Raw genomic sequence first — 17,707 nt, forward strand, 5'->3', positions numbered from 1 at the left:
GCACCACCTCATCTCAGAACCGCCCGAATCACTCATCGATGACATGGCGTTTTACGGTTGCTTGCCATAGATGTTTTGCATTCCTTCTGAAGGTGTCCGCCAACTTGTCCAGTTCGATGACAGGAAGCAAAGCTTCTCACATTGGTGACCGGTGCACTCGTTTGTGAAGGTTTTGGGACCGGTCGATTCTTATTGGCTGTTATCATTGTGTCCGAGGCTCTGGAAACATCTTTCGCGCACAGCTTGCACACAGGCATCAAGCTTGGGTGGGGGTGTTCACAGCGCTGAACTTCACACTGAGCATCCTCTCATATTTTGGCAACGGAGGCGTCCCCACCATCCCCTCTCGCCCTCCCCATTTCCATTAGACTCGTTTGGCCGAGGCATGGAAGCTGCGGAGGTGTTTACGTTCTCCTCCAATTCATCGAGCTGACCGCGTCAATGCTCGGATATTGTAATTGAACGACATTGATCAGCAGTTATTGAATTTGAACCCCCTGCGACTATTTACATGTCACATACCCAAGATTGTGAACTTCTCAAACCCCCCCCTTACTTCAACTCATACTCCGACTTTTATTTTTCTTTTATCTTTGTTTCAATGTCGACATAAATAGGACATTTCCATGAAACGGAATTAAAAAGAACAAGTCTGAAGACGACGATGGTTGACGAGCAGTATTTGACGATGTAGATTGTTTCAGAAGTCAAGGATGAGACAATGTGATAATGCTTGACCAAGTTATAAAAATGATCAACATGATTTGGTACGAGTGACAGGTTATTAGCTGCAAAATGTCGAAAACCCGGTTTCGTTGAACAACTTTCAAAATTTGACATTTGCATAACCTTTAAAGGTCACAAAATAATGTTGTGGACATTAAAATAAGGAAACAGGATACGTGCTATAGCTTATTGGAGTTAGTTCGTCGAAGAAGGTCGAAAACCCGGTTCGATTCCCACAACTTTGAAAATTTTACCTTTGTGAACTTTAAAGGTCAAGGATTATGACCTTTGGTGCAAAACTTCCTCTGGAACATTCCAGGAACAATATAACGTCATTTAGGCGAAATGGCATTTCGCACTCCTCGGATTATCCATACTTTGATGAAATCAGCATAAAAACAAACTTGAAGGGGGTGCCACGGGCAAGGTGTTCGAGATAGAGAAAAATGGTTTCTAGACTTTCGGTGGGGAATGACCTCAAGATTCTTCTTCTTCTTCTTTCGGCTGCTCTCGTTAGGGGTCGCCCCAGCAGATCATCCGTATGATCCGCATAGTGATTTGGCACAGGTTTTACGCCGGATGCCCTTTCTGACGCAACCCTGGTCGCTTCTTACGACACAGGGATATGGTACACCTATTTTAACCGGGGCATACACCGGGTCCAGTACACTGGTACTCACTTCGCCGACCTTGGAAGGATGACAGGCTGAGTCAACCTCCTGGTGTGCATTAATTCAAGCGGCCAACGGGGCTTGAACTCAGGACCTTTTTGGATCCCAAGCCGCTACCCTAACCACTACGCCAACACCAGGATGAATGACCTCCTGGTGGAATGACCTCAAGATTATGCAGAAAAAATATTGTCATCCCAGCTCTCAAAGTTTGGGCGGTCGTATGATTTTTATGTCAAAAATCGAAATTTTCTAAGTTCGTGACCTTGACCTTGGGACCAGCAGGTACCATTGGGCGAACCAAATACCGAAACCCCTGCCAGATTCGACAAACCCCCTAGGAGAAGATGCAAATTAAAATCGGCTACCCCCTAAAAACACAATTCGCAATTTTCTAAGTTTGTGACCTTGTGGCCTTGACCTTGGGACGAAAATGAAAAATCGAGCTCCGTGGGGCTATGCAGGTGACATTGGGCTAACCAAATACCGAAACCCCTGTCAGATTCGACAAACCCCCCGAGGAGAAGATGCAAACTGAAATCGGCTACCCCCTAAAAACCCGTTTTTTGGGCGTGGCTCCGCCCATAATGGGGGCACCATGCCCATTTTCAGGAAAACACAACAAGATCATGATATAAACCTCCCACCAAAATTTTATCACGATCGGATCAAAACCCACGGAGCTATGCTCGGGACAGACAGACAGACACACAACAATAACGAATATCGTGGTCACTTATTTTTTTCGTGAAAATATTTTTTCACTTTTTTCGTGAACCAACTACAAAGCTCTTCGTTGTGCACTCCTCGAGTGAAATTCGCACAAAGTGAATGACACAATGAAGAAGAACCGACGTTGACCACCGACCTATCAAGAAGACCAATTCCGATTGGATGCTCTCTGCTGACTTCATGGCCACCCAAAGCTCGAGGTGGCAGGAGCTGTTCAGTTTTCAGCGCTCCAATTGGAGGTTGCAGAGTCCGGGGCGGGGCCACTTGGGCCACTGCAGAATCCTCGTCCTCGGAGATGTGTTATACTTCGTCCTCTACTCAATATCTTGAATGTATCCACATTATACTGTTCGGCACAGTTTGCATTCTCAATCAAATGCCGTCCGATGGCAGATGCACACGACGTTGGGATCGATGCTGGGAGCCTCCGACAGGCACGTACCACTACAAGCACGTACCACTCGTGTTCCTCCTGATGGACAAAGAGACGTGCTGTTCGATTCTCTCCGCCAAGCTCTGGGTAGTTCTGCCGACATACCGAGCATCACATCGGCACTTGAACTCGTAAGTAATATCGCTAAGTTTTGAGGCTTGCAGGAATCGAACGTCGAGAGATTAAAAAAAAAAATCACTTGGACGAACAGCCAGATACATGCTTGAGATTTATCTTTTGATTTGTTCCCTCATAGCTTTGCGGCATCTTCCCTTTCCAAGGAAGCTTGATGTAGACCGGGCACTTTTCAGGACCCACCTTCCGTTCGTCTGCGGCAGTGAGGAATTTGTGCGTAAATCTCCTGATGATGTACTCAGGGTATCCACTCTCACCAAGGTGGACATGAAGTGGACATGAAGTTGTATGGGTGGACAAGATGGATACGTAATCTTAATTTTCGGAGGGGTTGGGGGTGGTTTAACGGGTGTCGAAAAGATCATGGTTTTGCATGGGGGGTGACTTGAGATAGTGGTGAACAGCTGTCTTGAAGACCTGGGGAGAGGAATGAGATCGAACAGAGTGTGGAAGGTGGTTCCACAGGCAGGAAAAAAAAAGGAATAAACCAGTGGAGGTGACCAGAGGTTCTGGATTTGAGCTGTTTCACGAGGAGGGGGTTACTGGTGTGTTGTGTGCGTCCTGAAGATTCCTGGTGGGGACAAAACACGGAGAGGGCAGATGGTGCAAGACCAGAAATGAGGCGGAAGAAGACAGAAACCACTGATCCGTCAGAGATGGTGAAGTGATAGGCCCATTGACTCGGCTTCATCGTGAGACATTCCAATGATCTTCAAAGCCTCGGTTTCCATGTGTCATCAAGATGTGTGTCAGTGGAGTCAGCCCAGAGGGGAGAGCAGAACTCAAAGCTGCAGATAAAAAACCTTGCAGGTTGATAGGAGCTCAGGTGTGCCAAGGAAGGTCTTTGCATGACGGGGAAAGCCCAGTTGGTGTCTGGCTTTGGAAACCAACTTTGAAATGTGGTTTGCCGAAGAGAGATCATGGCTGAGAGTGAGAGAGTGTGAGAGTAGGATTTCTCAGGATTGAAAGACATATTCCAAGTGTTTGACCAGTTTGTGATTTTTGTCAAGGTCTGGGGAGAGGGAAGAGGTTGCTGGATAGGTTTTGGGACCGAGAAGATGGACAGGATGGCCACAGATGGGACTGGTTTAACGGGTGCATCAGAAAGATGAGGTGTTTCGGTGATCCTGCATTCGAATAAATGGCGTCAAGCCATTCATTACAAATTGTCGTGGCTGCAAATTGATTTGTGAGTTGGCCTGTCCAACATCCCTGGATCACATCGAATTGCTGCGGATTTTTTTCATGGCCAAGTAATCCAAGCATCGTTCCCACCCTCTTGCCACCCTTGGCCATGTCCAGGAAGTGGTGCGACAGGTGATGGCCCAGGAATCTGCGCAGAATTATTTTTCCCTGGCACAGGGTCAGACGGTCCAAAGCGGCACGCGGCAGCAGAATGCGGCACAAGGTGTGCAGATGCTGCAGGCCGTTCCAACTGTACAGCAGGTACAGGTCTGTTTGTTTCTCCATATCTTTGAATCACACAAGTGAGTTGTTGATTGACTGTTTATTTTAAATTTATCCGTTTGTTCTTCCCACCGTAGGTGTCTGATGAGCAAACCATGCAAATTGTGGCTCCGCAGGGTGCTGGAGGTTCCGTCACCTTTGCTGGGCAAACCATGCAGGTGGTGCAACAGGTTGTCACGAGCACCGGCAAGATTCAGCTCGTCCCGGTTAGGGCATTTCACCCGCTCATCACTCGATGCCTAACCTTTCTCAAGTGATCAGTTTGATTGTGCAAGCTAATACCAAGGCCGATCAGTCGAATGTGGGTGTGGCCTGGTTTGTAGCCGACGTGTGGACCGTGTGACCCCACTTCCTCATGGGTTTGCTCCACTCCCGGCTTTTGGAGCTTGTGTTTGCAATTGCATCGTTTGAAGGTGTTCTGTGGTGTTATTTCTCTTGCCAAAGCACATCACATGTTGTGACTTTGCCAGAAGTTTACTTCATCGAATCATCATTCACTTATTTTTCCCCTTGGCGTCCTCGAATGAAGAATTGACACATATACCACGTGCCCTACAAAATATTGCAAGTTTGTGGTCATTTTGAAATCCTGGGACTTTAAGAGAGATCTTTTAACTAATTGACAGGTTGCGTGAATTGTTATTGGAAGAATGCTGAATCGCCGGAAGTCTTCCTCGCGCGAGGAACCACCGTGCGCTTCGCATTTTTGGAGAATCCATTTCTTCCAAGGGGTGTAAGGTGTGATTAATTTGGTCAGACATGTTGACAGGAATCAGTTAGTTTGGCTTCGAAGGTTTTTGGCAAAATGTTAAAATCCAAACATCTGTGTACCGGGACTCAGTGAAGTGTTTTGAGGGTTTGAGTGACGTGACGACGTGTACTCCTGGCTTTGGGGGGGGGTGTACATGACTCTTTTAGAGCGTAACCCTAATTTTTTTTTGTTCTATATGTCAAGACCTTTATATGTCATTGTAAACCAAAGTCACCCCTACCCCCAAATGGCCACTTTTGCGATATTTCATCAAATGATGATATCTCCTCAATTAAATGCCATGGAAAGTTGATTTTTTTTTAATACTAAATATCGGTTATTGACCCCAAGGAATTCATTGGTAACATTTTTGTGTTTTTTTAGCTGATCAAATTAGCATAATCCCAAGATTTTCCTCAAAATGACTGCCAAAATAATGAAAAGTAGACATGATTTAACATTGAAGCTTTAATTGATGGTCTAAAACAGTGATGTGCATCTTCTTCAATCCTACAGGGACTATATTGAGACACTCATCTTAATTAGATGCAGGGGAACTTGGGGCACAACCACATACCAGTGTGCGATTGTGCCCCAGGCCTGGAACACAGCCACACACTGGTATGTGGTTGTGCTTCATCCAGAATGTGCAGAATAGTTTACATGTATTTACCTGTTATGTCCCTGAAGAGACATATACAATTGCCAAAATTAAAACCAGCATTGATTCCAAATTGGTAGTTGTCCAATTTACTTTAAGTGTGTGGTTCTGCCTCCAATTCCCTGAGTATGTACATGTCGTACTAATAATATCCTATTTTTTTCAGGGTTGTGAAGAGTTGGATAAAGTGCCAATGATGGAGTCTGTAACTCTTGTAAAGTCATCTCAAGACCTCTGTTATGATGCAACAAAATGTATTATCTTCCAAAAAGTAGGCGATGATAAGACACCAAGCACAAGCAATGGCTGTAAAAGGATACGGGAAGCCAGCGGCATACACAATGACCATGTTTCCAAAAGACTGAAGCTTGTTGAAGGAGATGGGTTTTGAGATGAGATCAACAACAAGTCAGGAACATATTGAGCTATTTGGCAGCAATGTGTATGCAACTAATAGTATTGATGTATGTGCACCACTGTATAACTGGTTGTGTACAAACCAGAACTTATTTCGATGTGGAAACATTAAAATTCTTAAATTAATATTGGTTTTGACTTGTTTTAATAGATAGGCTAGAGGGAGTGGGAAGGATATTAAGTTCGAGTTTCATCTTGAATATTGTTCTGCATTCTGAATTTTCAATATTTTGGCAGCAATTTTGGAATTATTAATAAGTAGATGAACTCCAAAAATGTTGTCAATTAATTTCTTGGGGTCAAAAACCTAAATATAGTATCAAAAATCAACTTCCCATGCCATTTAGTTGAGTAGATATCATCATTTGATGAAATACCGTAAAAGTGGCCATTTAGGGGTAGGGGTGACTTTGGTTTACAATGAGCTTTTTTCAATATTTTGGCAGCAATTTTGGAATTATGCAAAGTAGATCAACTACAAAAACTACAAAAATTTTATCATTGAATTCCTTGGGATCAATAACCTACATTTAGTACAAAAATCAACTTCCCATGCCATTTAGTTGAGGAGATATCATTTGATGAAATGCTGTAAAAGTGGCCATTTGGGGGTAGGGGTGACTTTGGTTTATAATGAGCGTTGTGGTCATCACACATAGCCCCATTGTGATAATATGAAAATTGAATTGCTCAGAGAACTTAATAATTAAACTTTTGGCCAAATTTTATTGCTCTACTTACAATATTAAGTCATTCAGAGACCATCAAACTTTGAGCTACTTTCAAGTTGAAAGCTATTTTTGACTAAAATTATGTAAAATATGGTGATTTTCTACTGTGAACCAAGTTTTAAGAGAATAAATCATTCTAAAATGTGTTAAGCAATGCATAAGTAATTTAAGTAAATCAAAATTAATAATTTATGGATGTTTACTAATGATTTATTCCATCTAAACCCAATATGGGCATTTTGGTTCAATCATGGTTTGCTGGTAGTCAACTGCAAATCCAAGATTGACCCTACAGAGAAAATGTACTTGATTTGGAGGTGTTACCCAAACATTTTTTGAAGGTCTTGGCATATAGAACAAAAAAAAATAGGGTGACATTCTAAAAGAGTCACGTACACAAACACCCCCCCCCCCAGAGCCTATACTAGTGGCTGGATGCCTTGTTATGAGAAAGTTTTTTTCAAAATTTCTGCAAGATCTCGCCTCGTGGTAGAGAAAGATGACTGACTGTAATCAGGGCAGCTGTTGCAGTAGTTATACAGCTACTGGATGGACAGACGTATCCAGGTTGCGGTTAATGGCCAAACATCCAAACCAATTCCCATTAATGCATCAGCACCTGAAGGATCAATTATTGAGCCCACCTTGTTTCTAGTCTGCATGAACGATCTGTGTGACAAATGCAAGGTTATGTCTCTCGGTAGACGACTACCAAGTGAGCATCCTCCAGAGTTCTTCATGGGTGGCAAGCCCTCGCAAGCATGTACACCACGAGTTTGACATACATGGAGTCAGGTTCTCCCGGAGCTTGGGTTTCCAGTCTCACGTGAACTCCATCGCCGTGAGAGCTGGACAAAGAGTGAGTGCCCTTCGCGGTGTTGCTCCATACTTGGATCCGCTTGGCCGAGCCCAAGTGTACAAAGCTCATGTCCGGAGCACAGTGGAATACGCTTCCCTCGTATGGATGTCTGCAAGTGCCGTGGATGGACAGCCCGAGAGGATGAAAAGCACCTCGGAGAGACCGTGTGGATGTGCATGCCTTGAACGTGTAAGGGCGAGGCACAGGTGTGTCACACAACAACAACAACAACAACAACAACAACAACTGGAGCACACGTCCCTGCAGGTAAGTTTGCCTTAATTTAACTTCCAGGAAGATTTATTTTATTGGGGGCGGGGGATTGGGGGTTAAGAGTGTGGGAACTGCTTCCACCCGGTGAAAGGCCATCTACATTCGCAAACATGGCGGTTTAGCACCTTGTCCACTCCCTCCACGTACATGTAGTGTGTACATGGTCCCCTAAATCTCGCTGTTTCTCTTGGACAAACAAGTTTGTTCACTTTTTACAACCCTGTTTGTATCTTGTCCTTTTTGATGTCGTTCGATGATGGATACGGTTTGTGCTTTTGTTTTTATTATTATTTATTTTATTATTGGCTGTAAAAATGTTTTTAATTATTTTGTTTGAGTTTCCAAACCCGCTTGTTTCCATAGCGCAGCTCGATTGTGTTGAAGCCTAACAATGGCGATTATTATTTTGATATTTTTACTTTTTAAATTCTTCTTTCTGCCATACATCTCGGTCTTTGTTACGTAATGATCTTCCGACGACGGTTTGTTGAGCAAATCTCCACTCTTCAAAAATTCTTGGATCCCTATCCGGATGTTCACCAAGTTTCATCCGAATCCGTCCACAACTTGTTGAGATATCGTCCACACAGGCAGACGGACATACAAAACGGGGGTGAAAACATGACCTCCGGTCCACCTTCGGTGGCGGAGGGAGTAAACAAAGTGTGAATAGAATTAAAATATATTTATTGGACACGTAATGAAAATACTGCACATGCTCGGAAACCTTTACATCAAATGAATTCCATTAAAAAGTTAATTTTCAATATGTTTCTGGTCAGGTTGGTGGTGGTGGTGGTGGTGGTGGTGGTGGTGGTCAGATGATGAGGGATTTGAAGAGACACAAGTATTTCCTTCTTCCAGATTTCTTTCTAAAGAATGAATTGGTGGGTATCGAAGACCGTGGAGGTGCGTGGTCGATGTCGGTTAAAACATCCATGGCTATCGAATGAGCGGTGACGACCTTGTGCTGAATTTCCTCCATGACCTCCAACACGAGGGTGCGGGGGCTCCTGAAGATCATGTTCCTGACAGCGTGGAAATCCAAGTGCAGCACACATGATCTATTCACCGACACCACCAACTGGCCGACCTGCACACACAGACACACACTTTGCTATGAAGGACGATATCACCGCGACCAAGTCATGGCCATGTCTTGAGATTCATCCTCCTTGTGTTGTGGACACGTGTCCACGGATTTTCAAACACAAACTTGTCATCATATTGAAGATATGTATCCATACTCGAATTTGTTGTACTTACTGGCAAATACCACCTGTCGCTTCACCAACGAGAATACAGAGAGAGAGAGAGAGAGAGAGAGAGAGGAGGGAGATTGAGGAGATAGAGGGGGAAAGAGAGGAGGGAGGTCCTGTTTGTTTGCAGGAGGAGGGGCGAGAGAAGGGAAGGCAGTGAGTGGAAGGGAAGGCAGACGTGCGGTGGAGCATTTATTACGATTCATACCGTCTCATGAAAATGCTCCCGACATGGAATAATGAAGATGGAAACAAAATAATGTCTGAAATCCATTTCCTCCCGGTCATATTACAAATACCGCACGGAGACAAACACTGCCCGGACACGTCCGGAGATAAACGAAGTCCGGAAACAAACACCGCCCAGAATCAAGACTTGGAGCGCCAAACACACAAACAAACATGCACATCAACACTTTTTTTACTTATAGAAAGATTGTAAAGGAAGAAATATTTAAAAGTGTAATTTTCAGAAAAGTAAGAATTTCACAGGAGGGTTGGACATGACACTGGGAGATGTTTACACGTAACGTTGTTTCTCAAGAGATCATGAACTCGCTGTTGTCATGATCCCCTTTTACCGATCCCTAAGCCCTGTCTCTCCCTGACCTTAATGTACCTTGTCATTTACCTGCCACTTTAACATCCGACCAATTAGCTCACACTAACCCTGAAAGGTAAGACGTTGTTTGTTTTTGTGTGTGTGTTTTACAGCTCCGAGTCCTGCTTCCTCTTTCTCCCATCCGTGAGGACGGGCTCATTTCCATCATGGAAATGGTATTTTCCATTCTTAAATGCCTACCTTCATGCCAGCAAAATGTGCCGGTCCTTCGGGTTCAACACCTTGGATGTGGCAAGGGTGAGATCCACGCACGACAAGACCCCAACCAATTTCATCTCCCAGCACCTGGCGGCACACGTACAGTCAGTACATGAGGGTTGTTACACTTTGGGATGAGACCACGATGAAAGCTCGGCTCATTGTGGTGCTTTGCAGGTGGGGGCACTGCGTCAGTATCGATGTCGTTAAGCCTGCCATCCCATGTTTCGCATTCGATTTTGGGAGAACTACCCCCCACGCCCAGCCAACACCCACCCCTCACCCTCTATACATGGCAGGTCATTGAGCTGTGTATAAATAATCATTAAATGACTGATCTCTTGTTACCTTCACGTGAATTACTCAGGCAGGTGCGTCAATAACTGGTAAATTAATACAGTATACATGGAATGTGAACCTGGCATCCCAGAATTACGAGCCTGGGAAGTGCTCAGATGAGAACACCAAACACGGGGCCAACCCCAAACCGTGCCCTCAATGCAGTCAAGCTGTGTGTGTGTGTGTGTGTGTGTGTTGGTGTGTACCACTGCTTTGGACCATCAAATGTACGACTGTGTACAACACTGCCCTCAAGGTGTTCATCTCATCCCATCTTACCTTTGTCTCCTTCCTGAAGACCGTGGTAAGACTCACCGTCAAAGTTTTTCTCAGGTAAGGTGCTCCAGGTGTCAGCAGCTCTGCTACCGAGACGGGTCTCTTCAGCACTGTCAACGTGGACAAGACGGTAGGGGTAGCAGGCAGCAGCAAATCGGAGGTTCAGCGGTTGTATTGACGTCACAAATGTTTCCATGACCTCCGTTATTGTCTATATGTGTTAACATCCTCTCGGCTCGACAGATTCCACAAGTTTGAACTGATAACACAACACGTGACCCATCTCCTTGGACCCACGGTCTTTTCTTTTCGCACGACACAAAAACACTCGGATCAGTTCTCTCGGCCGAAGCACCGATGCACTCACAAACGGATTCACACCGGTGATCGAACAAGTCAATGTTTTTTTTTTTCCAAACATTTATTCAATAATTTAAGTATTTTAATTATTTTTCTATCCCTACAAGTCAGAAACTTACTGATGGACCTTCACAGGCACTGCATTCACCACCACGATGCGAGCGACTCGACCAATTTAAATAAATACAAACTAATTAAAGGTAGTCGACATGGGTTTACCAAAGGTAGTTCCTGTTTAACAAATCTTTTGGAGTTCTATGAAGCAGTGTCTGATTGGGTGGATGAGGGAAAGACAGTGGACACAGTATGTCTAGACTTGAAGAAAGCATTTCATAAGGTACCACATCGGAGGTTGTTGGCCAAAGTGAGGGCTTGTGGAGTGGCTGGTCAGGTGGCTGATTGGATTGCAAACTGGCTTCGTGATAGGAATGAAAGGAAGCAAAGAGTGGCTGTGAGTGGGAGGATGTCTTGCTGGGAGGATGTAAGTAGCGGGGTACCTCAGGGATCAGTACTCGGACCATCACTATTCATAATTTACATCATCGATTTGGATAATGGGGTAAAGAGTAAGCTTTCCAAATTTGCAGATGACACAAAGCTTGGAGGTGAGTTGGATATCAGAGGGGGTGGTGATCAGATCCAGGAAAGTATTGATACTTGCATAGATTGGGCAAAAGATTGGCAGATTGAATTTAACCTGAGCAAGTGTAAGGTGTTGGGGATGGGAAAGAACAATGAAAAAAGAGATTACAGGATGTAAGGGGTCATTTTGGAGCGTGTCACCACAGGAGAAGGATCTGGGGGTGGAAATAGATACACGAGGTAAGCAGGCAGCACAGCACAGTGCCAGGCAGCTACAGGTAAAGCAAATCGGGTTTTAGGTTGTATTCGGAGGGGGATCATTTATAAATCAAAAGAGGTGGTGTTAACATTGTGCAGAAATTTAGTGAGGGCCACATCTAGAATATTGTGTGCAGTTCTGGTCACCACAATTCAGGAAGGATAGAGAGGGTTCAGCATCGGGCTACTAGATTGATTCCGGGCCGAGCTCGACTCAGCTATGAGGAGCGGTTGAAAGAGACGGGGCTTTCTTTACACACTATAAAGGAGACGGTTATGAGGAGATATCATGGAGATGTTTAAGACAATGAAAGGTGTAGATAAAATAAGTGAAGATTAATTATTCAGCAGAGTAGATAGTGATCGGACCAGGGGACAGAGCCTGAGAGTAAAGAAGAGAAGAGTTAAGGTGATAGCAAGGCAGGGGACTTTTACTCAGTAGTTAATGCATGGAATGGTCTCCCTGGAAAGGTGGTGGCAGCAGAAAAAGTAGATAAGTTAAAATCAGAATTAGAAAGGAACCTGGAAGTTTTGGAGATAGAGGGGGATGGGGATGCTGATGAGACTTTTAGGTAGTTTTAGCAATGATGGGTGATTGTGTACGGAGTGCTGTTGGTGGGGGTCGTGTCAAGGGGGGTTGTGTGGTTGATGTGTGTTTTTTAAGCAAGCCCATGACCCTTCTCCGAGGGGAAGAAAAGAAAAAAGATTTTAAAAACTAGAAAAAATAAATAAAAATTTATTTCATCAATTAAAAACATTCTTTTTCCCCATTTTCTGTCTCGGATCTTGTGTTTGATGGGTTGGTGTGGTGTTCGCGCAGGCATGATGGGCTGAATGGCCTCCACTTGTGTTGGATTTCCTTGTTATTCCTCGTTAGTCTTCCGACAGTGGTCTCGGGCTGAGGATCAGCTTGTACAGGAGAAGGACATTAACATGGATAGGACGAGGACGTTGAGAGCAGTCAGTGAAGATTTAAATACATTACAAGGACATTCAGAGACAATAGACAAACAGACGCACGAAATAGGCATTCCTGAATCGTGAGATGTCCATAATGAAGAGTTTCAAACAAAGTTGGTGAAGAAGAGTTTTTTTTTTTTTTGCATAATCGACAGTGATAGGACCAGTCTACAGCCTGAGAGTAAAGAAGAGAAGAATTAGGACAGCAGTAAGTTAGGGGTCCTTCACTCGGAGAGTAGTTCCGTGCTGTTGTTTTCCTGCGCAACCAAAGGGAAAAGCGGAGTTAAGCAATTCGTTCACTTCTGTCTGTCCACCCCGTCTGTCCATCTACAAACGTCCGTTTACGATCGACAAACAACTCAATTTCAAATCGAATGTTACAATTTGAAAACGAACCTGTAGTTTAACAGTACTTTGGCTCTCAATTCATCCCGGACACGCGCGTGCAGAGAGCTTCGGCTCTGAGTGCAACACAATTGATCTTGTTAAAGTCCATGAACTAATTGAAATTAATAGATTCACTGAAACTTCTCCCGACACTGGTGACGGGTACTTTTGCCAGTACATGTCTGCGTACGAGCAAAAGTATCCGTAGTAAAGTGTATGGAGTACACCGAAGAGTGGTCTCCTCGTGTCATACCATGTGATCTTTGTGTCAGCTCCTCTAATGAGCCTGAGATAATTGCAAAAGGTAATTATAATGACAAAGCACCTGCCTTAACTCCAATGTTCGAGGAATAGCAACCGGAATGTTAGCAACAGGAAGGAAACAAATAATTGTTTATGGAGGAAATTCATGAACAGGTGCAACATACCTGAGTGAGGGTTGCAGAGAACGGGTGAGTTGTAATTAAGGAAAGGATTTTCACCCTGAAGAGCAATGGTTCGGGGGCAGCTGCTCAAGTCGCTTTGTCCTTGCCCCACCGACTCCTCGTCTTTGACTTGACTCTCTGCGTGGAAGACCAATCGTATAAACACACACACAACACGCAAACACACCACGCACAGACACTGCTGAATGAATGTGGTGCTCTCCAACCTGAGGCGAAACTTGTCCAGACGTCTTCATTGGTCTGGTCTGGGTGTTTCAGGCTCTGATTGGCCGCACGGGGGGAGATGGCCAAGTCGGTGGACAGCAGGTGACGCAGACAGAATTGGTAAAGCAATGTGCTGTCCAGGAATGGCTGTTTGTTGGATACTGCAGACAAGAGATGTACAAGGTCATGCCACACATACTTTGGAGAAAGGATCCTTGGTCCATCCTTCCATGGAAGGATCTTGACATCGTCAAAAACCAGAGCTTTTTCATTCACCAATTAACTGTCTGTTGCTCAATCAACCGCAGACAACCTTATGGCTCCTCATGGGACTCCAACAACTCTCATCGATTCGGACACCGCCTCACATCCTTAAAATCTGTTCCTTCACAACTACACTCGTTTATTCCTCTGCCTTTGAAAGGATTTCCAGACTACCTTGTGACCACCGAACTCGAGTACGGTACCCATAACGATACCAAAACTGTTCTGCCTTTCTCACCACCTGAGATCACCTGTGCTGTTACTTTATTAACTCCACAGTCACAGTGTCGTGGATCTTATTTATCCAAAGGAAGTGTCAATCAAACTTGTTCCAGGAATTCAAATTGAACCACAAATAATAACTTTTCGTTGAGATATAGAGAAGAAAATTAATTAATAAATAAAAATGAATGCGATGAACAGAAATGTTGCCTCGTCTGGATTCGGACAGTCACATCGTCTGTAATCAAACAGCGCCATCTAGTCTGGGCTCTTATTGAGTGTTCTGGTCTGGAGTCGTACAGAGAGGTCTATTCTGTGGTCTGACCGAGTCATCTATTGTGGAGTCGGACAGAGAGGTCTACTCTGGAGTCGGATAAAGACGTCTAGTCTGGAATCTGACTGTCATCGAGTCTGGAGTCTTACTCAGTCGTCTAGTTTGAAGTCAGACAGAGACGTCCAGTCTCGAGTCGTCAGAGTCCCAGACAATTGGAAGTTGTCCAGGGTTTGGTGGAACAAAACATCTTAACTCGATCCTTGGAATGTGATCCGAAAAACAGTGTGGTTTGGGTTTTGGGAGGACTCTGGTTTACCTTCTAAAACCCACGGATGGAGATGACAACCAGCGAGAGGGGTTTAAGGAGGACTCACCGAACCACCACCTGAACTACCTGAAGTAGTATTGAGATGAGGTGAAGTGGAAACAACAGAAGAATGTGCGGAACGAACCGTGTTGGATTATTCTTTGCTCCAACATCTGGTTTCCGAACGTCGTTGCCACATCTCGATCGGGCGCCACCTCTTCCACAACTAACCAGTCCACAAACTCACAGCCGAGGAAAGCCATGTGGAAATAGCTCCCGCCTTCCCGGTGCGTGCGCAAGAGCGGCGTGTCGGCCATCTGCATTCTGCCAGAGAAAACAGCTCGAGTCAATGATGGTCCACTTCCGGTCAACCATTGGAGAGTTCAGTTTAAGGTGACAGATATTCTCAGTTCACATTGAGCAAAGCTTTCTGAAGCATCCCTGAAAACTTCGATCATTTCCCCAGAGCCCAGGTCGACCAACATGGGCATCATCATTTCTGGCAGAGACGACACACTCATGAGAAGGTGTTTTTCAAAGGTCGTGGAGATGGTAAAGGGTAAATAAATAAATAAATAATTCATTTTAAAAAATCACTGCTCACCCACACTGATTCATTCCTCTTTTTCTCACCTGCAGAACCAACTTCCACATTCTCTTCAATCTCGTTCTTCCCTCTAGATTTTCAAGACAGCTGTTCACCACGATTTCAGATCGTCCCCATTCCAAAACCATGAGCTTTTCTATGATCCTCGTTAACCCCCACCCAAATCCCTTCTTCCAATTTTCCTTCCTGCCTTAAAACACGCACACACGCACACACACACACACACACCTAAGTTTCATCTGAATCCATCCACAACGTTTTGAGATATCGTGATCTCTAAATGGTGAAGATTGACCGAAATTTTTTTTTAATAAATGATCGGATCCTGATCCGGATCTTCACCAAAATCGAATCAGTTCGTCCTTGTGACACACCCAAACCTCTCCACCAAATTTCGTTTGAATCTGGCCAGAACGTTTTTAAGATATCCTGCTCACAGCCAAACAGAGAGACAAACAAAACAGGGGGTGAAAACATCATCTCCGTCCACCTTCGGTGATGGAGGGAGGAAAATCGAACCCGAGAGCTCACGGAACACCTTTACCACGCAGTCCTGAGAAAAAGGACGCGGGAGGGGTGTTTTCAACTCTTGCTCATTGCATTTCCGAGCACGATCCACGTTTCTGACGAGCCGCGAGTTCGTCTCAATCTCGATATCTCTGCAGTGTCCGAGTATATAATTAAATTGAAATAAAATAAAGGTTTGACAAGCTGGAGAAGGAAAGGAAACTTTTTTTCGGAAGTTTACCGCCGGTGATGCACCGTCTTTCATGGCACACGTTCAATTAGTTCTTCGCACCCGTTGTTTGTGTCCTTTGTAACGTCCTTAAAAAACAGGAAGTTTCCTGTTTGGAATGATTTTCGATTTTGTTTGACAGCCAGGCAGACGGAGTAAAACAATTCCCTTACTCGTCTGTGCGCGTGCGTGCTCGGGACAAGACTCCGTACAATTTTTCCAAATTCACATCCAAATTCCTGCTGAACTTCAGCTTCGTGTTCTGATTCATGTTCTCCAGTCCTCAAAATATACAATTCAATTTAAATTAAGTGCACTGGTTCCTCGACGTCTGTCGACAGACAGACAGATTGAGGCAATTGCTCAACCCGCTTTTTTGCTTCGCACATGCGTGGGTAATCATTAATTTGGTTCATGGCTCCCAGTCAAGAGGATAATCATCGTAACGCACATGGACGCCTCGGACAAACTCCTCCACAAAGACATGTCCAAATGAAATTATTTTTGTAAACATGTCGTGGTGCTCAGGTTGAAGGTTTGAGCGAGTACAAAGGAGTTAAACTAGTACACACCAATCAAACGGACGAGTAACTGTTCTGTTCTTGCGCATGGTAGCTCAGCTGTCGGGTAGCGATCATTTCTTGGAAGCGCGACTGTGCCGCTTATACTGTGCCTCTTGACCAGTACACCGGTACTCATTTTGCCGACCTCGAAAGGATGAAAGGCCGAGTCAACCCCACCTGGTGTTAATTCATCAGCCAACGGGGCTTGAACTCAGTGCATCGGTGAACCCTCAGGACCCAAAGATCCGAAGCCAGCCACCACAACGACTAAGCCAACACCAGGCTTACGAGTAACTGTAACATCTCACCAGTTCGCCAGATTAAAACTCGAATACTGTCGATGTGTAAATTGTTCGTACGTGCACACACAATATTACCGTGTGTCTCACCATCATCTCCTCCATAATAATCTTTCATCTGCACTGGAAAACACTCCTGTGCCATCATTCACATCATTCATCACCCAAACCGATCATGCTTCACCCAGGTCCTCCTGGCCATGACCACGCCTTCAGTTCAAAGATGGATCGTTTGTAGATCAGGGGATCAGTGAAGGATGTACCTCTCATAAATGTGCCACCGTGTCAGGAAAGCTTCCACACGGGGATCCAGTGGGAAGTATACATCGTCCTTGCAGAAGTCATGCGGGAAGTCCGTCTTCCAAATCCTTGCGCTCATCACGAACTGCTGAAGAAGAAAAAGAGGAAGAGTAATTATTCGGTTTCGTGCGGGGAAGGATAACGAAAGGCAAGCATAAGCATCGTCGGCCATTGTGGACTTGACCAAATTCCTTGTCCCGACATGATGTGGATGACACGTCACATTGGGCTCATCCTGCTGGCTTTGGCACCAGAAACAAGTTTTTATTACAGGACTCTTCGGCATCAAAAAACGACACATAACAAAGAAACAGTTAAAAAATGGAGCATCGCTGCCACCATTAGAGCATTTAAATTGCATCAGATGTGGTAATAAATGGGAAATGTT

The 17,707-nt window shown here is 44.7% G+C and overlaps 2 protein-coding genes across 9 annotated transcripts in view; one reads left to right on the forward strand and one right to left on the reverse strand.

The window, feature by feature from the left end:
* Positions 1-10,294, forward strand: part of LOC147008242 (uncharacterized) — a 35,086-nt gene extending 24,792 nt beyond the window's left edge. For 2 of the 8 annotated variants that reach the window (XR_015053551.1, XR_015053549.1), the window contains 5 exons: positions 2,523-2,693; positions 4,000-4,149; positions 4,242-4,370; positions 5,743-7,850; positions 9,830-9,966. Coding sequence is in view for 2 of the 8 variants with exons in the window: in XM_085865256.1 (XP_085721382.1) it covers positions 2,523-2,693; positions 4,000-4,149; positions 4,242-4,370; positions 9,830-10,051 (672 nt within the window). In the remaining 6 variants the exon portion in view is untranslated. Of the gene's footprint in view, positions 1-2,522; positions 2,694-3,999; positions 4,150-4,241; positions 4,371-5,742; positions 7,851-9,829 lie in introns of all 8 variants that reach the window. The other 6 variants (XR_015053552.1, XR_015053554.1, XR_015053553.1 and 3 more) reach the window with 5 other exon arrangements.
* LOC147008243 (DEP domain-containing mTOR-interacting protein-like) lies at positions 8,507-17,547 on the reverse strand. The gene is made up of 6 exons (XM_085865258.1): positions 17,283-17,547; positions 14,960-15,138; positions 13,750-13,908; positions 13,526-13,660; positions 10,590-10,660; positions 8,507-8,949 (listed from the first exon to the last, which is right to left on the reverse strand). Exons 1-6 carry the CDS (start codon positions 17,489-17,491, stop codon positions 8,674-8,676), a joined length of 1,029 nt encoding a protein of 342 aa, XP_085721384.1. The 5' UTR covers positions 17,492-17,547; the 3' UTR covers positions 8,507-8,673.
* Positions 17,548-17,707: the final 160 nt, after the last annotated feature.

Source organism: Eptatretus burgeri, chromosome 20 (genome assembly GCF_056783735.1).
Source record: "Eptatretus burgeri isolate ZD-2024b chromosome 20, Ebu_testis_v1, whole genome shotgun sequence".
NCBI lineage: Eukaryota > Metazoa > Chordata > Myxini > Myxiniformes > Myxinidae > Eptatretus > Eptatretus burgeri.